At 33.7% G+C, this 21,063-nt stretch overlaps 1 protein-coding gene across 1 annotated transcript; it reads left to right on the forward strand.

The window, feature by feature from the left end:
* Nucleotides 1–1,468: 1,468 nt before the first annotated feature.
* Nucleotides 1,469–16,315, forward strand: LOC146729582 (uncharacterized). The gene is made up of 5 exons (XM_085495463.1): nucleotides 1,469–1,555; nucleotides 7,888–7,985; nucleotides 10,106–10,425; nucleotides 12,271–12,629; nucleotides 14,240–16,315. Exons 3-5 carry the CDS (start codon nucleotides 10,131–10,133, stop codon nucleotides 15,695–15,697), a joined length of 2,112 nt encoding a protein of 703 aa, XP_085351589.1. The 5' UTR covers nucleotides 1,469–1,555; nucleotides 7,888–7,985; nucleotides 10,106–10,130; the 3' UTR covers nucleotides 15,698–16,315.
* The last annotated feature ends 4,748 nt before the right edge of the window (nucleotides 16,316–21,063 follow it).

Consider the following 21,063-nt stretch of genomic DNA (forward strand, 5'->3'; position numbering starts at 1 on the left):
AAAGATAATTAAAAATGACGACAAAAGTGAAAAACATTTTAATGCTAATTACTATTTTACCATGAGCGACTACTAGTAAATTGATATTGGTAAGATTCCAGGGACGGCAGTGATGAACCCCAAAACGCTATTTAAGGCAAATGAACAGGTGAAGCACAAGAAACTGTTTCAAATCATAGTACAAAACATGAATTAACCATTGTTTACCCTTGAGGGAAACTAGAATAACTCGCTTTTAAAGGGGCACCTTCCAGTTAAGATTAATTTTACAACAAATTTACTTTCTGGATTAAAATAACAATGGATAACAAAAGATAGATTAACATTGTAAACAACATAAACAATAGTGTCCCATGATTCTTTGGTGCAATCATGGATGTACTAAGATGTACTTCTTAGTACATCCATGGTGCAATCCATGGGATTGAGCGGTTCCCCTTTAAGGGTGTCATAATATTAAGTGAATGGTGCAATGAAAACCGTGTTTATGGCATCAGAAATTGAAGACCTCAAACATACATTTGAACTAAGTAATTGTTTGATTGCTCAGCGCATTTAGGTCTATATGCTGCAAGTTAGAGTGCACACACCTAAGCGACCATCCCTCAGCAAATGATTTAGCCCAGGCATTTTCCCGTTTCAAAATCACGAACCATCCGTGTTCACGCAATCTGGGAAGTTCGAATAACTAAACGAGGTAGAGGAAAACGAAACTGAAATATCCAAGAACAAACACATATCAACAATTATATCTCTAAAGTAAATATTCATAGTATAGTATAACTGAACCGGAAGTGATTTTTTTTTTACTACTCTAAATATCCAAACATATTTTAGTAAAGATGATAATGACGTCCATGACAGTGTTGTCAGTGGTGATTATGTGATCCATGTTGGTGTTGTCTATGACAAAAATAAAAGTTTGAATTGTGAAAGTGTTAAAAGAAAGTTCATGAACTTGAATGACAATTTACATGTTGTTCAATCATTGAGTCACAGTTCTCTGGTAACATAATTCTTTTCTGTGTTTATTTGTTTACATTGTTCGTTTTTATTATCAGAACGTTTCGACTGAATATAAATTTTTTAAATCAACAACACGTACTCCACCAGCCTAATTGTTTTGCCCTATGGCACCACCTGTTATCAATATCATACGAAGCGTAAAGCGCAAAGGAGATTGGGTACAGTGCACACTCCAAACACTGGTAGCGCACTGTGACGTAGCTCCGCCACGAGGATAGTAAATATCGCTTTTTTTATCGCTTGTGTGTCAGCTGACTATGGATATATGTTTGACCAACGTAATGGTGAGATAATTGTCAAAATGAGACGTCTATACTGGCTGATGACATTCGAAGGTAGAAATCCTGAGATCTACAAGCGTTGGTATCGAGTCAGACAACGTTAGTTCAGGACAGTGAGCGATTGTGACCCAGGTGATGTCATATCAGTGAAGTGGTAGCGTTTCGAGTTCGACTGTTTATGATCTGGCCGAGTTCGATTGCATTCGACGATTTGCCATCGCCTCTAGCCAATACATGTCATTTTTTACGTGAGTATCCATCATGGCAGAGCTCCAGAAGGAGTACCTACACTTTATGCAATTTTTTTTAAAATTATGCTAATTTATTCATGGCGTAGCAGTTTCTGTGCTCATGAATATTCATTAATTTGTGGGTCATTACATTTTAAAAGGGGCGATATATTATTTTTGGGGGAAGAGTTAGAAAGGGGGATTAGCAATCCTTAGGGGGTCAATACAAAAGAAGGGACCCATTTGGAGAGCAGCCATGCTCCTCATGTCTGTTGTTGCACGTGACCTACAGCTGTCAACTGTGTTCGTTCTTCGACTGTGTTCGTTCTTCGACGACTTCGGCTGGCTTCCACGTGGGGTAGTATTCTTGTGTTCTGTTTTCCTGACTTGAGTTTTTGAATCCGCTGTTTATGATTTTAACGTCTTTCATGTCTTTTGTAGGAGTGTCCAATCCGTGATTCGAACTTGCGATCTTTGAGTTCCCAGTGCACTGTCTTGTCCACTGTACCACGAGTGTCTTCACACAGGAGTTAGGATTTAAGTCCTATTCATAGGACACTGTCTTCACTAGCATTCAAAAATCTAACTAAACATACTGGATTCGAACCAGCGATCGCTCACATTGCTGACATAGTACAAATCAACTGAGCTATGTGGGTAGTCATGCAAATTAAATAATTTGTTGTCATATTTAGCTTTATTGCCAAATGGTGTTTGCGAAAAAAAGATGGGCAGGCAAGGGAATTGAACCCAGGTCCTCCTGGTCACTATGTAGATAACTGACCCACAAGACCACAATGGATTGACTGGATGTATTTGCATTTGATAAGACTATATAGTGTGTATATATATAGAAATACAACATATTTCTATTATTGAGTTACAATTGTCCAAAAAATTGCCAATTTTGTGTTTTTACTTGTGTAAACTATATGCATGCCATAACCCGTTAGTGTACATCTTGCCAATTGGGTGTTTGCCATTTGCGTTGCCCATACCTGACCCGACCCTAACCCTAATGCCAAGACACGTTCCTGTTAATAATTCCGTTGCCCATACCTGACCCGACCCTTACCCTAATGCCAAGACACGTTCCTGTTTATAATTGCTCAACAATGATACTCTGTTGTGCACTGTCTGCGAGTAAGTTGCATTGATGTCAACTGATTAAACAAGTCGCGTTTAAGTAATTTCCACTATTAACAAGTGGTTAAATTGTGACAATAAATGTGTGGACAAATATTTGAGATTAATTTTGGTGTAGACAACTCTCGTTTAATTATTTTACACCATTACAAGTTGTTAAATTGAGAGAATAAATGTCTCAACAAATATTTAATACTTAGTTTGATGTAAACAACTCACGTTTGATTAATTCCCACAATTACAGGTTGTTAAATTGAAAGAATAAATGTGCGGACAAATATTTTAGACTTATTTTGGTGTAGACAGCTCTCGTTTAATTATTTTACACCATTACAAGTTGTTAAATTGAGAGAATAAATGTGTGGACAAATATTTTAGACTTATTTTGGTGTAGACAGCTCTCGTTTAATTGTTTTACACCATTACAAGTTGTTAAATTGAGAGAATAAGTGTGCAGACAAATATTTTAGTCTTATTTTGGTGTAGACAGCTCTCGTTTGATTAATTCCCACAATTAAAAGTTGTTAAATTGAGAGAATAAATGTGCGGACAAATATTTTAGACTTATTTTTGTGTAGACATCTCTCGTTTGATTAATTCCCACAATTACATGTTGTTAAATTGAGAGACTAAATGTGCGGACAAATATTTTAGACTTATTTTGGTGTAGACAGCTCTCGTTTAATTATTTTACAGCATTACAAGTTGTTAAATTGAGAGAATAAATGTATGGACAAATATTTTAGACTGATTTTGGTGTAGACAACTCTCATTTAATTGTTTTACACCATTACAAGTTGTTAAATTGAGAGAATAAATGTATGGACAAGTATTTGAAACTTATTTTGGTGTAGACAACTCTCATTTGATTAATTCCAACAATTACTAGTTCTTAAATTGACAGAATGAATGTATGGACAAATATTGACCATTATATTTGTGAGTAAATACCTGTTGTTTAATTAATTTCCACCTCTACAAGGTTGAGAGAATAAATGTGTCGACAAATATTTGATACTTATTTAGGTGTAAGAACTCGTGTTTGACCAACTTCCACCATTGCAAGTTGTTAAAATAATGAAATAAATATACTGGTATCATTGGATATTTGATTTAATTGTGAAACTTTCTAACAAAACGTTAACTGCTGGCTTCGAACCCTCAATCAACAATTCCGCAGACACGGTATAAATTCAACAACACCACAGAAGATATTCGTCTGTTGCCTCATGGAACTATAAATAAAAGCTTGAAAAGACAGTGAGTTCGAGTCCCGCTCAGAGCTACCGTAAAAACGTAAATCAAATAAACTGAAATCTCTCAAACCGTAAACAAGTAAACAAAGAACGTCGCAAAAAAATAATAAACCTCACAAAACTCCACCATACAAAACTGAATGAATAAATAATAAAATAACTAACGTCTTAAACTGGACGACGCGCAATTTGTTCAACAGTTTCCAGATTGTGACAAGAGATAAACAAGACCCAAGTCAAGGTAAGTTTTGTTAAAGTGTCGATGGCGTTCCCTATATTACGAAAACAATTCAGGCAACAGACGAATATCTTCTGTGGTGTTGTGGAATTTATACCGTGTCTGCTGAATTGTTGATTGAGGGTTCGAAGCCAGCAGTTAACATTTTGTTAGAAAGTTTCACAATTAAATCAAATATCCAATGATACCAGTATATTTATTTCATTATTTTAACAACTTGCAATGGTGGAAGTTGGTCAAACACGAGTTCTTACACCTAAATAAGTATCAAATATTTGTCGACACATTTATTCTCTCAACCTTGTAGAGGTGGAAATTAATTAAACAACAGGTATTTACTCACAAATATAATGGTCAATATTTGTCCATACATTCATTCTGTCAATTTAAGAACTTGTAATTGTTGGAATTAATCAAATGAGAGTTGTCTACACCAAAATAAGTTTTGAATACTTGTCCATACATTTATTCTCTCAATTTAACAACTTGTAATGGTGTAAAATAATTAAACGAGAGTTGTCTACACCAAAATAAGTCTAAAATATTTGTCCGCACATTTATTCTCTCAATTTAACAACTTGTAATGGTGTAAAATAATTAAACGAGAGCTGTCTACACCAAAATAAGTCTAAAATATTTGTCCGCACATTTATTCTCTTAATTTAACAACTTGTAATGGTGTAAAATAATTAAACGAGAGCTGTCTACACCAAAATAAGTCTAAAATATTTGTCCATACATTTATTCTCTCACGTTAACAACTTGTAATGGTGTAAAATAATTAAACGAGAGTTGTCTACACCAAAATAAGTCTAAAATATTTGTCCGCACATTTATTCTCTCAATTTAACAACTTGTAATGGTGTAAAATAATTAAACGATAGCTGTCTACACCAAAATAAGTCTAAAATATTTGTCCGTACATTTATTCTCTCAATTTAACAACTTGTAATTGTGGGAATTAATCAAACGAGAGCTGTCTACACCAAAATAAGTCTAAAATATTTGTCCGCACACTTATTCTCTCAATTTAACAACTTGTAATGGTGTAAAATAATTAAACGAGAGCTGTCTACACCAAAATAAGTCTAAAATATTTGTCCATACATTTATTCTCTCAATTTAACAACTTGGAATTGTGTACAATAATTAAACGAGAGCTGTCTACACCAAAATAAGTCTAAAATATTTGTCCGCACATTTATTCTTTCAATTTAACAACCTGTAATTGTGGGAATTAATCAAACGTGAGTTGTTTACATCAAACTAAGTATTTAATATTTGTTGAGACATTTATTCTCTCAATTTAACAACTTGTAATGGTGTAAAATAATTAAACGAGAGTTGTCTACACCAAAATTAATCTAAAATATTTGTCCACACATTTATTGTCACAATTTAACCACTTGTTAATAGTGGAAATTACTTAAATGCGACTTGTTTAATCAGTTGACATCAATGCAACTTACTGTAAATGGGGTAATTATTCACTGGGTTTTAATTTAGCTTATTTCGCTGACTGGAAAATGCGCTAAATTAAAACACAGTGAATATGTACAATTTAGCATAGAACACATTATCTAAATGACGAAACCGTGAATTTAAAACCCACTTAATATGCCTGAAATGGTAAATCAGTGAAAATTAAACCCAATGAAAATTAGTCATTTTACAGTACCCGCAGACAGTGCACAACAGAGTATCATTATTGAGCAATTATAAACAGGAACGTGTCTTGGCATTAGGGTTAGGGTCGGGTCAGGTATGGGCAACGGAATTATTAACAGGAACGTGTCTTGACATTAGGGTTAGGGTCTGGTCAGGTATGGGCAACGCAAATGGCAAACACCCAATTGGCAAGATGTACACTAACGGGTTATGGCATGCATATAGTTTACACAAGTAAAAACACAAAATTGGCAATTTTTTCGACAATTGTAACTCAATAATAGAAATATGTTGTATTTCTATATATATACACACTATATAGTCTTATCAAATGCAAACACATCCAGTTAATCCATTGTGGTCTTGTGCGTCAGTTCTTTACATAGTGATCAGGAGGACCTGGGTTCAATTCCCTTGCCTGCCCATCTTTTTCTCGCAAACACCATTTGGCAATAAAGCTAAATATGACAACAAATTATTTAATTTGCATGACCACCCACATAGCTCAGTTGATTTGTACTATGTCAGCAATGTGAGCGATCGCTGGTTCGAATCCAGTATGTTTAGTTAGATTTTTGAATGCTAGTGAAGACAGTGCTCCTATGAATAGGACTTAAATCCTAACTCCTGTGTGAAGACACTCGTGGTACAGTGGACAAGACAGTGCGCTGGGAACTCAAAGATCGCAAGTTCGAATCACGGATTGGACACTCCTATGAAAGACGTTAAAAACATAAACAGCGGATTCAAAAACTCAAGTCAGGAAAACAGAACACAAGAATACTACCCCACATGGAAGCCAGTTGAAGTCGTCGAAGAACGAACACAGTTGACAGCTGTAGGTCACGTGTAACAACAGACACGAGGAGCATGGCTGCTCTCCAAATGGGTCCCTTCTTTTGTATTGCCCCCCTAAGGATTGCTAATCCCCCTTTCTAACTCTTCCCCCAAAAATAATATATCGCCCCTTTTAAAATGTATTGAGCCACAAATTAATGAATATTCATGAGCACAGAAACTGCAACGTCATGAATAAATTAGCATAATTTTAAAAAATTTGCATAAAGTGTAGGTACTCCTTCTGGAGCTCTGCCTTTTGTTTTATTTTGATGGCACGCTTGTGTACCACGCCACGACGTTGGTCGTTAAGTGGTGTTCATTTTTCTAACTACTCTAGTGTTCCGATGAGTTGAACGGAAAAGCCAAAACGATTGCTGGTTTCTGATTGCTTCGGTTCTGGTGAGTGTGTATCTAGTGTGATTCGAACCCATGTCGTTTGTATTGGGCGTTTTTTTATTTCCCATGGTAGCTACGCCGTAATATGCAACCACTTCCCCGTTTTATTGTGATTTTGAGTGTTTAATGATGTCTTCCTCACCCGTCACGCCATGACCCAGTTTCAACCACACAGCCATTTTGCAACACAGTTCGTGACCCTCGGCGTCACCCGACTGACTATATGAGCGTTCTCTTCAACTGTTAAGCTAGGATTTATTACCGTTATTATCATTATATTGTCACGTGATTTGTTTTACCTTATGTGTAATGTCTTAAGTATCTTTATTGTAATTTGTATATACCAATTCGTATATACCGAGGAAACGACCCCGATTGAAGGTCATGTATTTTATGACGTCACCAATTCGTGTGTAGGTACTGCTTCTAGATCTGTGCCTCAATCATCTATATACATGTACTATCGGCAATACCTGCTACGTTATTCACCTTCCATCGAAACCATAGACCTAGACTGGCGCAGTCGGGGCGATTACTTTGTTTTTGTAGTTTGAATAAAATTAAAAAAAATCGCGAAATGAAGGTGTTAGCGCGAACAGGGGATTTCGCGCTAACACCTCCATTTCGCGTTTTTTTATTTTATTTAAACTACAAAAGCAAATTAATCGCCCCGACTGGGCCAGTCTACCATATACCCTAAACAAATGTTGCAACCGATGATGATAACCGATGTAAAAGTGTGTATATAGTTCTTACGTGTGTGCACGTGTCAATAACCTAAATGTTACTCTGCGTTATATTTTCAGGTCACTCATGTAAAAGAATCACTCACAGAAATCCTTGAAAGGTGATTGTGCTTTTTATCAGCAGAGCAGTCAAGTAATTCTAACCACGCATGTAACTGGTGAGCAATATTAAATTAAATATTGGTACTTCGCACTGTACCTAGTCCAATCCGCGGGGGGGGGGGGGGGAAAGTTGTTACATAGCTGGGTAGGGAGGTGCCCCTGAGTGTTCATTTTTATACCTGGATAGTGGCAAAATCTATACCCATATTTATACCAAAGCACCATTTCTGTCATCACTGTTTATTCCAAATAAAACAGTTACCGTATTTGCTCTATTAGAAGAGCATCTCCAATAGAAGCACATGTAAACCAACAGTTGCATTGTATATTATGTTATTAAAATATGTATTTTGATTATAGAAATACCTTGGCTTTCCCCAATACTGATTGTGTAAGTTGTATGGTAGCAGGTTTTTATCAGTTTTAGCCCTGGCTAGCATTTTTGTTTACTTTGACACACTCCATCTCTGCCATAGGCTAATCATAAAACTAAAACTTGATAATGCCATTAAAAAGGGGAAAACCAGACAAACATAATGCTATCAGATGAGAGGGCTTCACAAATGTAGGAGAATGCAATTTACATTTTCTTTATATCACTTTTCGTTTTCTAGATATGCAACTTTTAAGTATTATATGACACTGAAACATTCTTGACTGAGAGGTTGTAATGTGCATGAATTGTGGGAAATGAAAATTGTTCCAATGTGATTTACAATTTATTTTTATTATGAATTAAATCACGCCATAATAATTGAAACCAATACAAATTCTGGCGAATCTAGAATAGAATAGAATTTGTATTCAAACAGTATAAGTGGTGGTCCATTAGAAACACAGAGGGTGTGTGCGTGTGTGGTACGAACGTTGTGACGACTTCAATTTAACTTTACATTGAGTTTTGACGACAGGACCTACATTGTGACAACCTTCACTATTTTCATAATTTATATTAATATTTAATCAAATATAAGTCAAGTTTGCGTAGTTTAAGTTTAGTAAAGGGGGAAGGTATGGTTCAATTTATTTTAATATTAATGTAATTGTACAATTAAACACAATTGTTTTAATTTAGTTTATGTTTTATTTGAGTTCATATCACAACTATAATAAAAGTTATATCAACTATATTAAAATTTATTTCAACTATATAAAAAGTTGATCCAATGTGTGTTGCAACGAAATGGGAAAAAAAATTGTAAAGAAAATAAATAACGGTTAAAAAACCTGCAGGGATCAATCACTAAAAAAAATCTGCACGTTTATTTCTTACACACAGAGGAAATAAAAAAAAGTTAGTACAGAACTAAGTGAAGGAATAAAATAACGATTTCTAAAAATAATGGTTCGCCAAAAAGACGTGTATATATTGGTAGATGACAGAGAGGAAAAACCCATTTTAATCTAAGACACCTGCTAATCACATGACCTATAAAGAGTAGAGATAATACAGCCAATAAAACATAGATACATAGACAATTAGAAATTACAACATTTATTATCAAAACATGTGATTTACCCAGAAGCCATTTCAGGGGATTACCCAATCAGATATCTATGTGGTAATGCGTATTCACAACATTACCTCTTGTCATATTACGTTTTTCTTTAACTCTCAAATGTGATAGTTTTCAGGAAGAAGTCAAAATTATAATTTTTTACCAAAAATGATAAAAACATTTGCAAAAAATAGAGAAAGGAAAATATCGTCACGAATTGAACAAAACTGATACAGGTTCACCCAAGGTCACTAGCCTACATATACCAAATCAAATCAATCAGACTGGTAGTTTTCAAGAAGAAGTCAAAAAGGAAATTGTTGACGGTCGATGACAGGCAATCACCCTTATAAACAACATTTCCTATGACAACAGAGCTAAAAATTTACACTTTATTATTAAGTAATGTTTGGAAAATTTTATTGGTGGTGATAGAGAGAAAATGAAGAGTTAACATAAGAGGGCGCTATTCACAAAGAAGAATTTAAAAGCCCTCAAATGTTCACTACCTGTTCTCAGATTTCTAATTATCAAACTGCAATCGTATTATTGATACAGAATATTAAATAATCATTACAAAATTTATATACTCAAATGTAGTTTATATAAAAATAACATATTGGTAGAAGTAATGTTTTGAACGAAATAATTTGAAAATAATTTTTTTTTTTTTTTAGATTTACAGTAAAGAATTTTGTTACCATGGTGCAACAAATCAACTCAGCAGCTGATGAAGTTGACGATCTGAACAAGATGTTTGATAAAATAAGTAGAGAGCTGGATGAGGATGAAGTTACAAGAATAAAGCAACTTTTAAAGGGCAAGCACATCTTTAATTATCACTTTAATAAACTGAACACTGCTATGGATATATTTCACCATTTAAAAGATACTGGACGTATTAAAGAAGATAATTTGAACTTACTTATAAATCTGTTTGATCTGATTGAAAGAAGCCCATTGGTCAAGATAATACAATGTTATCAACAACACAAAGGTAAGTACTTCATGTCTTCAAAAATACAATGTCACATTATTCATAATTTGATGAATAGTAACAACTGGCAGCCATTTTCATACTAGAAAAGCAAAAATCTTGTGTCATCACACTCACTTGCTTCATGCAAGCTGTTTTTATAAGTCCCCGTTTGAACGCCTTCCAATCAGTGGGGAACTATGGATTGACCTCTGCGTGCATGTGTGTACGTGCGTCCAGACCTATATCTTAGATATGCCTTGACTGTACATTCAAACTTAACACATACCCGGTACATCATTAAAAAAAAAACAAGCGTTTTTGGCATTCCAGAACTGGATCTCGGCTGTTTACAGATGGACAGTTCATTGGATATTATGGGATCTTAATGCACATTTTTTTGTTTTTCAGATCAGATTAAAAATGGCCGACTGGTGGCCATTTTGTTTTAATGAATGCAGTCCTAGTGCCATATCTCTGACATGCTTTTACTGATTATGTTCAGATTTTATATATTCATTATATACAAATGTATTGGTTTGATGATCCAATTCAAATTTCTGAATTGTGGCTATTTTGTGCTAAAAAATCATCAACAATCAAGTATTTCTGGCATTCCGGAACTGGATCTCGGTAATTTATGGATGGATTTCATTTAAACTTGAAACATACATTAGACATTATATAGGTCCCTGATGCACGTCCTTTTGTTTTTCTGATCAGATTCAAAATGGGTGACTGGCAGCCATTTTGTTTTAATTAATGCTGTTCCAGAGCAATATCTCTCAATATGGACAAGTACTCGTTTGACAATTAAATACAAGATGACTGAATGTCAATAATTTTAATGTTAAAAAGGTCATCATAATCAAGCATCAGCTTCTGGTTTCATACTTCTGACATGGTTATATTCCAACTATATTATTATAAACAAAACTATATATCTTAAATTTGATAACTAACAAGGACTGTGCCACGCATCGCTTGTTTAAACTTGAGACAGACATCACTAAAGTCTACAGCTCGGCAATAAACAACTTTTTATACCTCAAAAAATAGACAAACGTAACTTAACATTCTATGACTGGAGACAAAAACATGGAGAAAAATAAGCAAGCAGAGACATGGAGAAGAACTCTTGAACACAATTTAAAATTATATAAAAATGAAAATATAAATCGCAAAACAATACAAGATTGACTGGAATATTAAAATTGAAAATGCCAAATTTCGTACATTACGCACTTCAACAAGAGGAGTATATAGACAACATGTTAAACCAATTGCAAAATTCAGATTAAGTTGTCATAAACTGGCAATTGAAATAGGAAGGTACACACATTTTCACTCATTGCCATATAATAGAAGATAAAATGTATCATTTGATAAATTGTAAATTATTCAACAACGAAAGAAACATGCTATTTAACACAACAGTGAATTCACAAAATTTGAAAACAAAGAACAATTTCAATTTATACTCAAATCAAAACACCACAATATTATAGTCACATTATCATACTACCTAACATCTTGTAACAGGATTTAAACAAAATAATTGTTATTACCTTATCAGTTATCTCATTTTATATTTTATTATTATTAAAACCTTATTGTATTTTTGTTACCTTTATCTTGAATGTAACCAAATTATATATGTAAATATTCTGAACAGTTCGAATAAAGCATTTGTTACCTTTATCTTTATTTCTTTTACGAAATATAGTATACCAATAAATGTAAACCCCACTTCATTTTCAGAAAATGTGTTCTATGTTTACTTTTAGGTATGGTGGATTCATAGAAAACCTTTGTCATGTATTCATATCATCTTAGATTCAATATTTATATTACTTTCTCTGTCAGGTTCCCCAGTTCAGGAAGTTGGTGAGAGTGACAACACCAGTTTGTCTGTGACTACAGAACCACAGCAATTGGGTGAATTACAAGAGAAAAGTATTCAAGATCAACTTTCCAGTAGTTTATCAAATATGAAGTCATCACTTGACCAACTAAAACACCGATCTTCAGAGATAACAGACACACAGAAAAGTACACTTCTCTCTACTGTGAAAAAACTTGAATATGTAGCTCAACAATTAACTGAAGAAGTTAATAAAAGTTCTTCAACACAAGCAAGTGGTACAACAGACAGAAAGAAGATACCAGGGATATCTAGCTCATCAGTTTGCAGTGGATGTTATCATGGTAACAGTATCCAAAACGTACGTAAGACAAATCAAGTTAATTCATGATGTAACACATTATTGCATCTAGACCATTCGCTGTGAAGGACTCATTATTGTTTTTATGGATCAGAACTAAACAAATTAAGTTACATTTTTGGCTCAACGGACCATAGGTCTATCTATCCATCTATCTATCTGTGCACAACTTCTTCTCAAAAACCGACGAACCGTTTGACTCGATTTTTGGTGTGTGGATGCCTTGATGAGTGTAGATGGTAATTTTGTCAGGAGAAGACGATCTGCCAAAAATTGCGCAAATTAGCCCCCCAAAACTCTAAAATTTCTTCTATGCTACTATGACACTAAATGGTCTACAGTACTGATATTGATAGTGCATGTGCCTTGGATTGTCCTCTATCAGTTTTGTTAATTTGGTAAGGAAATTTTCAATTTTCTAATTTTGGCGAATATTTTAAAATGGTAATTTTTGGATAAAAATGCTATTTTCGACTTCTTCTCTGAAACTGATGGTCAGATTGCACTCTAACTCGCGTGGTTTTCATCAAAAATAGTACTTTTGACTTGTTCTTCAAAACCAGTAGTCCAAATTCTTTGATACTTGGTACACATGTAGCTTGGATGACACTTCACCCAGTCACTAAAAGTGGCCAAATTTATCAAAAATTTCAGAAATTCATGATTTTTTTTATTACCTTCTCCTTAATGCACTACAGTTGTCAGAAAATGGACAAAAATGGGAAGATTATACAATGATGCCATATTGAAATTATATGCTCACATGGAGATATGTAATGTTTCCCATTTGTTCTGTCAACTGTTTCTCATTCTCGCATAACACATGGGAGTTCTAAGTTTTCTTTGATTGGTTTATTGTGATTGTAATGAAAACATAACCACTCAACATATTTAAATGTGTATAGACATGATTGATTTTGGTGGACAATTATGCAAATTGCCTAATTTACATACCAATATTTAGGCTATTTTGGTGATATCGTGCGAACCATTTAATATGTTTTAATAAAACTTGGTGCATAGATGTGTTGGGGCACTTTCCAGATATATTTAGTTTTTGATGGAAATTTATGCAAATTAACTAATTTGCATATCATCTAGTGAAATTCAAGCTATTTGGGTGCTATTTCAAGAACCATTCAACATATTTCAACAAAACTTGGTATATACATGTATTATGAATTCAGATAATTGCAAATATCATGTTATGTTATTCTCTCAACATGCTGGAGTTCTTTTTAAGCTCTCTTTGATTCTAATTTTATTGAATATTTCTGTTATTTTTGTTAAAAATTCCACTTTTAGCATTATGTTTTATTGTCTCACTCACTGCCTTTTGGGATATTTGTCATATACAGCACTAATCTTTTGTACAATAGCTGTTGAGCAACAGGCCATTGGCCTATTTTTTTTGAAATGAATGATTTTGTTAACAGGCACCGACAGGAAAGTTGACTTTAAATAATGTCCGCAACTGTGTCCTGTCCATCCTCATCCTTGTCCTGTTGTCACACAGTACGTGTCATCTTTTTTCCCTGAATAATTATTTTGAGAAAACTTTCAATATTATGTTTGACTTTAATAGTCACATTTTTTTTTGCTTTCTCCAGGATACAAAACCTGAGGTTACAGAAAGATATGTCAATGACAATGATAAATATCCAACAACAGATATGGATGAGTTGCAAGAAATCACCTCAAAAATTGAAGATGAAGATACGCAAGTTAAGAGTTACCAGGCTCACAGTGTAAAAGAAGTAAGCCAAAATCTAGAAAGCAAACACGACAACTTGTTTAGAGAAGTAGATCTGAAGATGCTGATGGAAAATAAAGATGAGTCAAATACGTCACATATATGTACTTACCAGAACTCTCATACATCACCTTCCAGCAGTGACAATAACACCAGTACAAATATAACATGCCTACAACCAAACCATGTAGTATCAACTGAACAAGCTAGCATCGTCAATGAAGACGTTACAGCTTCTCAGAGAAAACACAGAAACAGTATGATGTCCCAATCTTTTCTACAATCAAGATGCAAAAACAGTGAAATACTACTTATTGGTGATTCAGTTACAAGTGGTGTCTCAGTAAAACGTATGTTTCCTCGTAATTCTGCATATCATCTCGATATTGCAACAATCGCTAAGGCACGTCAAATCATGAGAGACATTCAATCTAAGATGGTAAATACTGTTGTATACCATCTTGGAAAGAATGACTTGGAATGTATGTCCATCAATGATTCCTTGGCAAACTTTATTCAACTAATTGAGATAACCAAACGCAATATGCCTAACGCTCAGATCATAGTGTCCGGAGTTGTAAAACGACGGAATGCGAAGCAGATGAACGACAAGATAGACAAATTTAATTTACTACTATCTAATGAGGCCAGATTAGAGCATAATTTTATCTATGTTGAACATTCTGAAAATTTGTATGCTGAAGATGGTGTTCATATGAATTACAGGGGAACGGCTATGTTAGTACGTGACATTAAACAACAATTGCGTCAATTGAACAAACTTCCACAATCCTCCTATATCAAGAAAGATTTCTGTCAAAATGCAAGGTCAAATCCAAATAGCTTGCACTATCACCGAATATACAACAATCAACCAAATTATGCCAACTGTGTTGCCTGGATGAGTCCTCACAATTCAAATTCACAAAGCTTGCACTACCAGTATCACCGCAAGTACAAAAATCAACAACATTATGCCGACTACTGGTATCACCCCAAGTTCAAAAATCAACAACATTATGCCGAGTACTGGTGTCACTGCAAGTATAAAAATCAACAAAATTATGCTGACTACTGGTATCACCCCAAGTACAAAAATCAACCAAATTATGCCGACTACTGGTATCACCCCAAGTACAAAAATCAACAACATTATGCCGAGTACTGGTATCACCCCAAGTATAAAAATTATGCCGACTATGTTGCCCAGATGAGCCCTCACAAATCAAAGAGCTTGTGCTACCCCTGTAAATACAACAATCTACAAAATCATGCCGACTATGTTTCTTTGATGAACCCTCGCATGTGCTATTAACAAACATTGCAGTGTCACTACAAATACAACAATTAGAAGATTATGCCAACTATGTTACCAAGAGAAACCCTCACAAATCAAATTCACAGAGCTTGTGCTATCATTATTGTTATCATTGTTTGATAAACTAATAAGACCAATTCTTAGCCGAAGAAAGTTCATTCAACTCTACTATAGAAGATGTACATCGCTTCTGTCGCTTCATCCTCGGCATATCAAAAAACGCTTCAAAATTGGGAATTTTTGGATAGATATCCTATCGATTCATTTATTAAAAAGCAGTTAGTAAAATATACCAACCACCTAGACAAATCTCAAAACCCTATTATTAAGAAAGCCTTCCTACCGGTAATTAACAAGACGGTAAAAAGTAAGTGATACAATGAACTTGACTCAGTACAGAAATCTACAAATACAACACTATCAGATATTGAGAATAATGACAAATGTCACAGATATATGATAAATTTGAAAACATGTATTTATAAAGCATTGGATTAACTCAATTAATGATGATAACAGACAAAACACTAATACAAAGACAAACCTGTGGACTTACAAAATTTTAAAATAATTTTTATTTTGGAAAACTTTTTAATAAAGCTAAAAAATAAAGAACTGAAAAGTACTAACTAAATTCAGACTGAGTAATCACAGTCTAGAAATTGAAAAAAGATGATACAACAGAATCAAAAGTAGAGACAGAATCTGCAAATAGTAAAATAAAAATGATATTGAAGATGAACATCACTTCCTCATAATATGCCCAGTTTATAATTATACAAAGCTGAAAGGATATCTCTGACTTTATAAATCTGACACCTGAAAATAAATTCATAAAAATGTCAAATAATAACTTAACAATTCCTTTGGTTCAATATCCGAAAAACAGTTTTGTTATTAGACAGCAGCACCTACTTAGTCATTGACTTTTTAGCTCCGCTGTCGACTTTGTCGAGCGGAGCTTATCATATGAGTGATTGTCCGTCGTCGTCATCGTCCGTCGTCCGTGTCAATGTTTTACTTTTTCGACTTCTTCTTGAAAACTACAAGCCTGAATGCTTTGATACTTAGTGTATATGTACCTTGGATAGACCTCTCTCAGATTTGTTCATTTCATGTTGATATCTTAAATTCTCTAATTTTGGTGAATATTTTTGTCATTTTTGGTAAAAAGTGATATTAGTGACTTCTTGTTAAAAACCACAAGTCCAATTGCTTTTATATTGCATATATAGGTACTATATGTGGTCCTCTCTCAGATTTGTTCATTTTGTAATGATATCTTTAATTCTCTAATTTTGGTGAATATTTTTGTCATTTTTGGTAAAAAGTGACATTTTCAACTTCTTGTTAAAAAACGCAAGTCCAATTGCTTTGATATTACATATATACATGTAGGTACTATATTTAGAAATAGTTTCCATTGGTTGGCAGCAATAAAATGTTAGTAATAAAATACAATAAAATGTCAGTTATGAGAGATTTTGACTTGATTTTTGGTGTGTTTTATTGTGAAGATGCATTTGTTCACATTACTTGGATCCTCAATAAAAGTATAATGTAAATGAGCTTTGCAAGACAAATTTTCAGAATGAAATGTAAGACGTGTTATTTTGTATGAAAATACTCTGTATCACCAAGATACTAAATTATGTTTGTCATTACTGCATTGTAGTATATAAAAACAGTCGTTATGGCTTGCTGGGTGGTATATCGAGATAATGATAACGTAGCAATTATTATGTAAATTAGCTCTCAGAAAATATCTTATTAAAAATGTATTTAAGTTTTGTGTCTTAAGCAAGTTATTAGTAATTCTGGGGGGAGGGGTGAGTTACAATGCATGTCACACAACTTGCTATGTTGCTTGGATGTGTACCACTATACCATGTACCATATATCTATGGGCTCGGTGTGAGCTGCTGTGGTCGAACAATCTACATTTTGAGGAAATCCTGAACAACTAAATTGATATGTTGCACATATAAGGGGTAGTCTTGTTGTACTGTTTCAACAACTAGCCCAAAGTACAGTTTTCTGAAAGTTTTTGACCTTTGTTTTCATCAATGATGGTTGTCAGGTATTGACAATGCCCCTACGTACATTATTGATTATATCTCTAGTATTAAGTATAAACATGTAGTCTTAGTAAGATAGATGCATTTACTTAATTAAATATTGATTCCATTCAAGTTGAATGTTTAATATTCAGAATGAAGTTACACTCCACTAACTTAAATTGTTATTTTCATATGCACATTCTTGTTGAGTGAGTCTGAAAGTGACCAACAGCAAAATAAAGTTTTGGTTTTTTACTCACAATGCATAAAATAAATTATCTTTTTAATTTGACCATTTGTGGGTTTTTTTTGTAATACAGCATCAGTGTAATATTTTCAATGTATGAAAAATGAATTTATTTTGATTAATAAATAAAGTTTTATGTATTCATACATGTGTGTATGTGTTCTACTGAAGTTGAATTTTAATTCAACTTATTTGTTGATTGTTTGCTAATAAAATAAATACAATGTTTATAATAAATACAATTATGTTTGAACGGAATATGGTGGTCAAGTTTGGTCGTACAGGTCCAAGAACATTGAGTTGTACAAGTTCAGATGCAAACAACTAAATATATGCAATAACTGCTGTAGTGATTATACAAAGTATTTCTGATGTTATATGTGATCCTTGTCTTTAAGGAAACAAAGTTCACATTCCTTTATACATGGTTATAATAATATGAGGTTATTACAAGAATACCTCAAAGTATGCACGAAGACAGTACAGTGGCAGTTTTGACAGACACTCAGCGAAGGTCGATGCGACGGCATACTGTCTGAGTGCATACTTTAAGATATCCTCGTAATGACATTATTATTATACATCTTTTCCTTTCAAGGATACATCATGGGAAAGCCGAAATCCAAAATGTTTAGAACAGAATCACTTTTTTGTATGGAGTCTGGTCAAACCCTGATGGCAGCCATGTTTGTTTTCATTATTAGAGGACGCTTGAGTGCGTAATCATTCCATATTTGGAATTCGCATTTCCTAATATGGTAGAATGAAAATACCCCATAAAATACCACAAAATTACGGCATGCTGTGACTCATGGCGTTACGGTGACAGATGTATAATAATATTGTTTTAATACCTTGATTTTAAAAACTCCAAAAGTTGTCTGGATGTTATAAAAGTTGTCAAAAATGGAGCTATTGTCCCATGGCACCATTAAATAGCATTCTTTTGTAAGACGTAGTTTGAGAATCTTCCTCGTATTTTTTGAAAATCGGCATTTTAAAAACAATATCATAGAACACAATGTTGAGAAAATTGTATTTTTTTAACATTTTTTAAAACCCAAATTTTAAAAATAATTTGAGGACAAAAAAGTACCATATCAGTCACAAAATATAATTTGTTCAGCCTATGTCACCAGCTTACAATTTGAGATGTGGCATACTATCTCTGCCATAAAAACCTGTAATAAAAGCGTCATAATACTGACAAAATGGCAACCATTCAATGATAAAGCTACGAACAATACCAAGTGGAAATGTTGTCTTTATACACAGGTTATTCATACATTATGCCCTAGGACTACCTAAGAGTGGTCACTATAGGCAGGTAACTTTTAATTTGAGGTGGTCACTAACACAGGTTTGACTGTAATTCTATTGTCCACTGTGGTGCACCTATGGGCTGTTAATGGCTTTTTCGTGTGAATTGGAAAGGGATTTTCAATTGCCATAGTAAGAATAATTTACATATTTTCTGAAAAATATGTGCAATTTTCCCCAAAACACAAATTTTGTTTGAAGCTTGTTCAGTGTTTCATGATCTCGGAAACTGTTTTTTACGAAATTAATCCTTTATATTGGCATGACAGGCTTTAAAATTTAGCTTACTGGATACATACAAATGAAATGCAATATTGTCTTTACATTAGTTGACATTTGTGAGTTGAAATTTCCTGTCATACATGTAATCATGGATCGTTGTGACTAGAGGTAGGCTCTGATTGTAAACTTACATGCAAATCTGTGCAACAACCAGAAGACTGTATACATACTATGTATACTATGTTAATGTTGGATTTACAAGACACCAATTTTCAAGCCAAGCCGAGAAAATGTGTGAATTTTTATCTAAAAATAACAGGCAATTATCGACCATGGCTCCTTTCGATGTGATCGTCCGAGATGTAACACATGCCAGTTTATTGAGTATATGTATTTTGGTCCAAAAGGTACTGTTGCAGTCCAGAGTATGATTAGCTGCATCATTAATAATGTGAATTATTATTTATATTAATTATTACATGTAATAAATGCAGGAAACTTTTGGATCTGGGGGATTTCTTTGCTGGTACAATGTACATTTGCGGTATACTAGGCAAGAGAACCATCTTTATCTGGTGTCATTACATTTTAGTTCTAGGGGCCATAGCATTTCAGGGGTGTGTGTAAACCTAATTGAATTAACTGTTATTACATGTTTGTTCTATTTTTCTATTGTTTTTCCATCTATTCTTATCTATCATTGGGAAATGATACTTAATATTTATTCAAAACATTTGGTTATAACCCATATACAAATAATGCTACTAAAATTCAGAATGCCAGAATGGGTTTAAAATGGTCACTTTTTGTTTAACTTAATTCTAAAATGGCCAACTGTTCAAGTAAAGGCCTTCAAACTGACAAAGTTTCATAAACTTCTGATTAATTGTTTTTGAGATTTGAATGACTAAAGAAAAAGTAGATGAAAAGGCACAATAATAACAAAAAGATACAAGCTTTACTTAATATTTATCTTAATATTATTCTTGCATCTAGTCAAAACTTGTTGGTAAGTAAGTCTGCTTTACATAGTACAGGTTTGTGAATACCAGGCAGAGAGGAGCACACATTTCAGGTACAAATTTGAAGGGTTTTACAAGTAAGTATAATGTGCACCTGACTCTGGCAAAAACATGACTAATGCATTTTGCTCAGGGTGAGCACAAGCCTCTCAGTAGATAAAGGGCACTGTGGGACTCTGAAATTCATAAGCTCAAGGGATTCTCCTATTTGGTGGTAAACCAGACTTTTTAATTATTTAATTTAACTCAGGATGTTAGTATCAAATGAAATGATATAAACTATAGTATTTTATTATCACAAAAACCTTCAACTATGACAAAGTAACATCACATAGATTTGACAATTGTAGTTTGGCTTTTAGCAGGTCTTCGAAAGCTGGTCACTATCAATATATAAACATTCATTGTGAGCCCTCCATTTGCACATGTACAGTTCTGATGACACATCCGCTATGCTATGTAATAACTGTGAAATGACAACATCAAAATATG

This window comes from Saccoglossus kowalevskii, chromosome 21 (assembly GCF_978046115.1).
Source record: "Saccoglossus kowalevskii chromosome 21, keSacKowa6.1, whole genome shotgun sequence".
NCBI classification, from domain to species: Eukaryota; Metazoa; Hemichordata; class Enteropneusta; family Harrimaniidae; genus Saccoglossus; species Saccoglossus kowalevskii.

Excerpts from the sequence above, each read along its gene's own strand:
- LOC146729582 (XM_085495463.1), top strand. The coding sequence starts at position 10,131 with ATGGTGCAACAAATCAACTCAGCAGCTGATGAAGTTGACGATCTGAAC. Across the intron at positions 10,426-12,270 it reads ATGTTATCAACAACACAAAG|GTTCCCCAGTTCAGGAAGTT; the intron begins GTAAGTACTTCA and ends TTTCTCTGTCAG. Across the intron at positions 12,630-14,239 it reads ATGGTAACAGTATCCAAAAC|GATACAAAACCTGAGGTTAC; the intron begins GTACGTAAGACA and ends TGCTTTCTCCAG.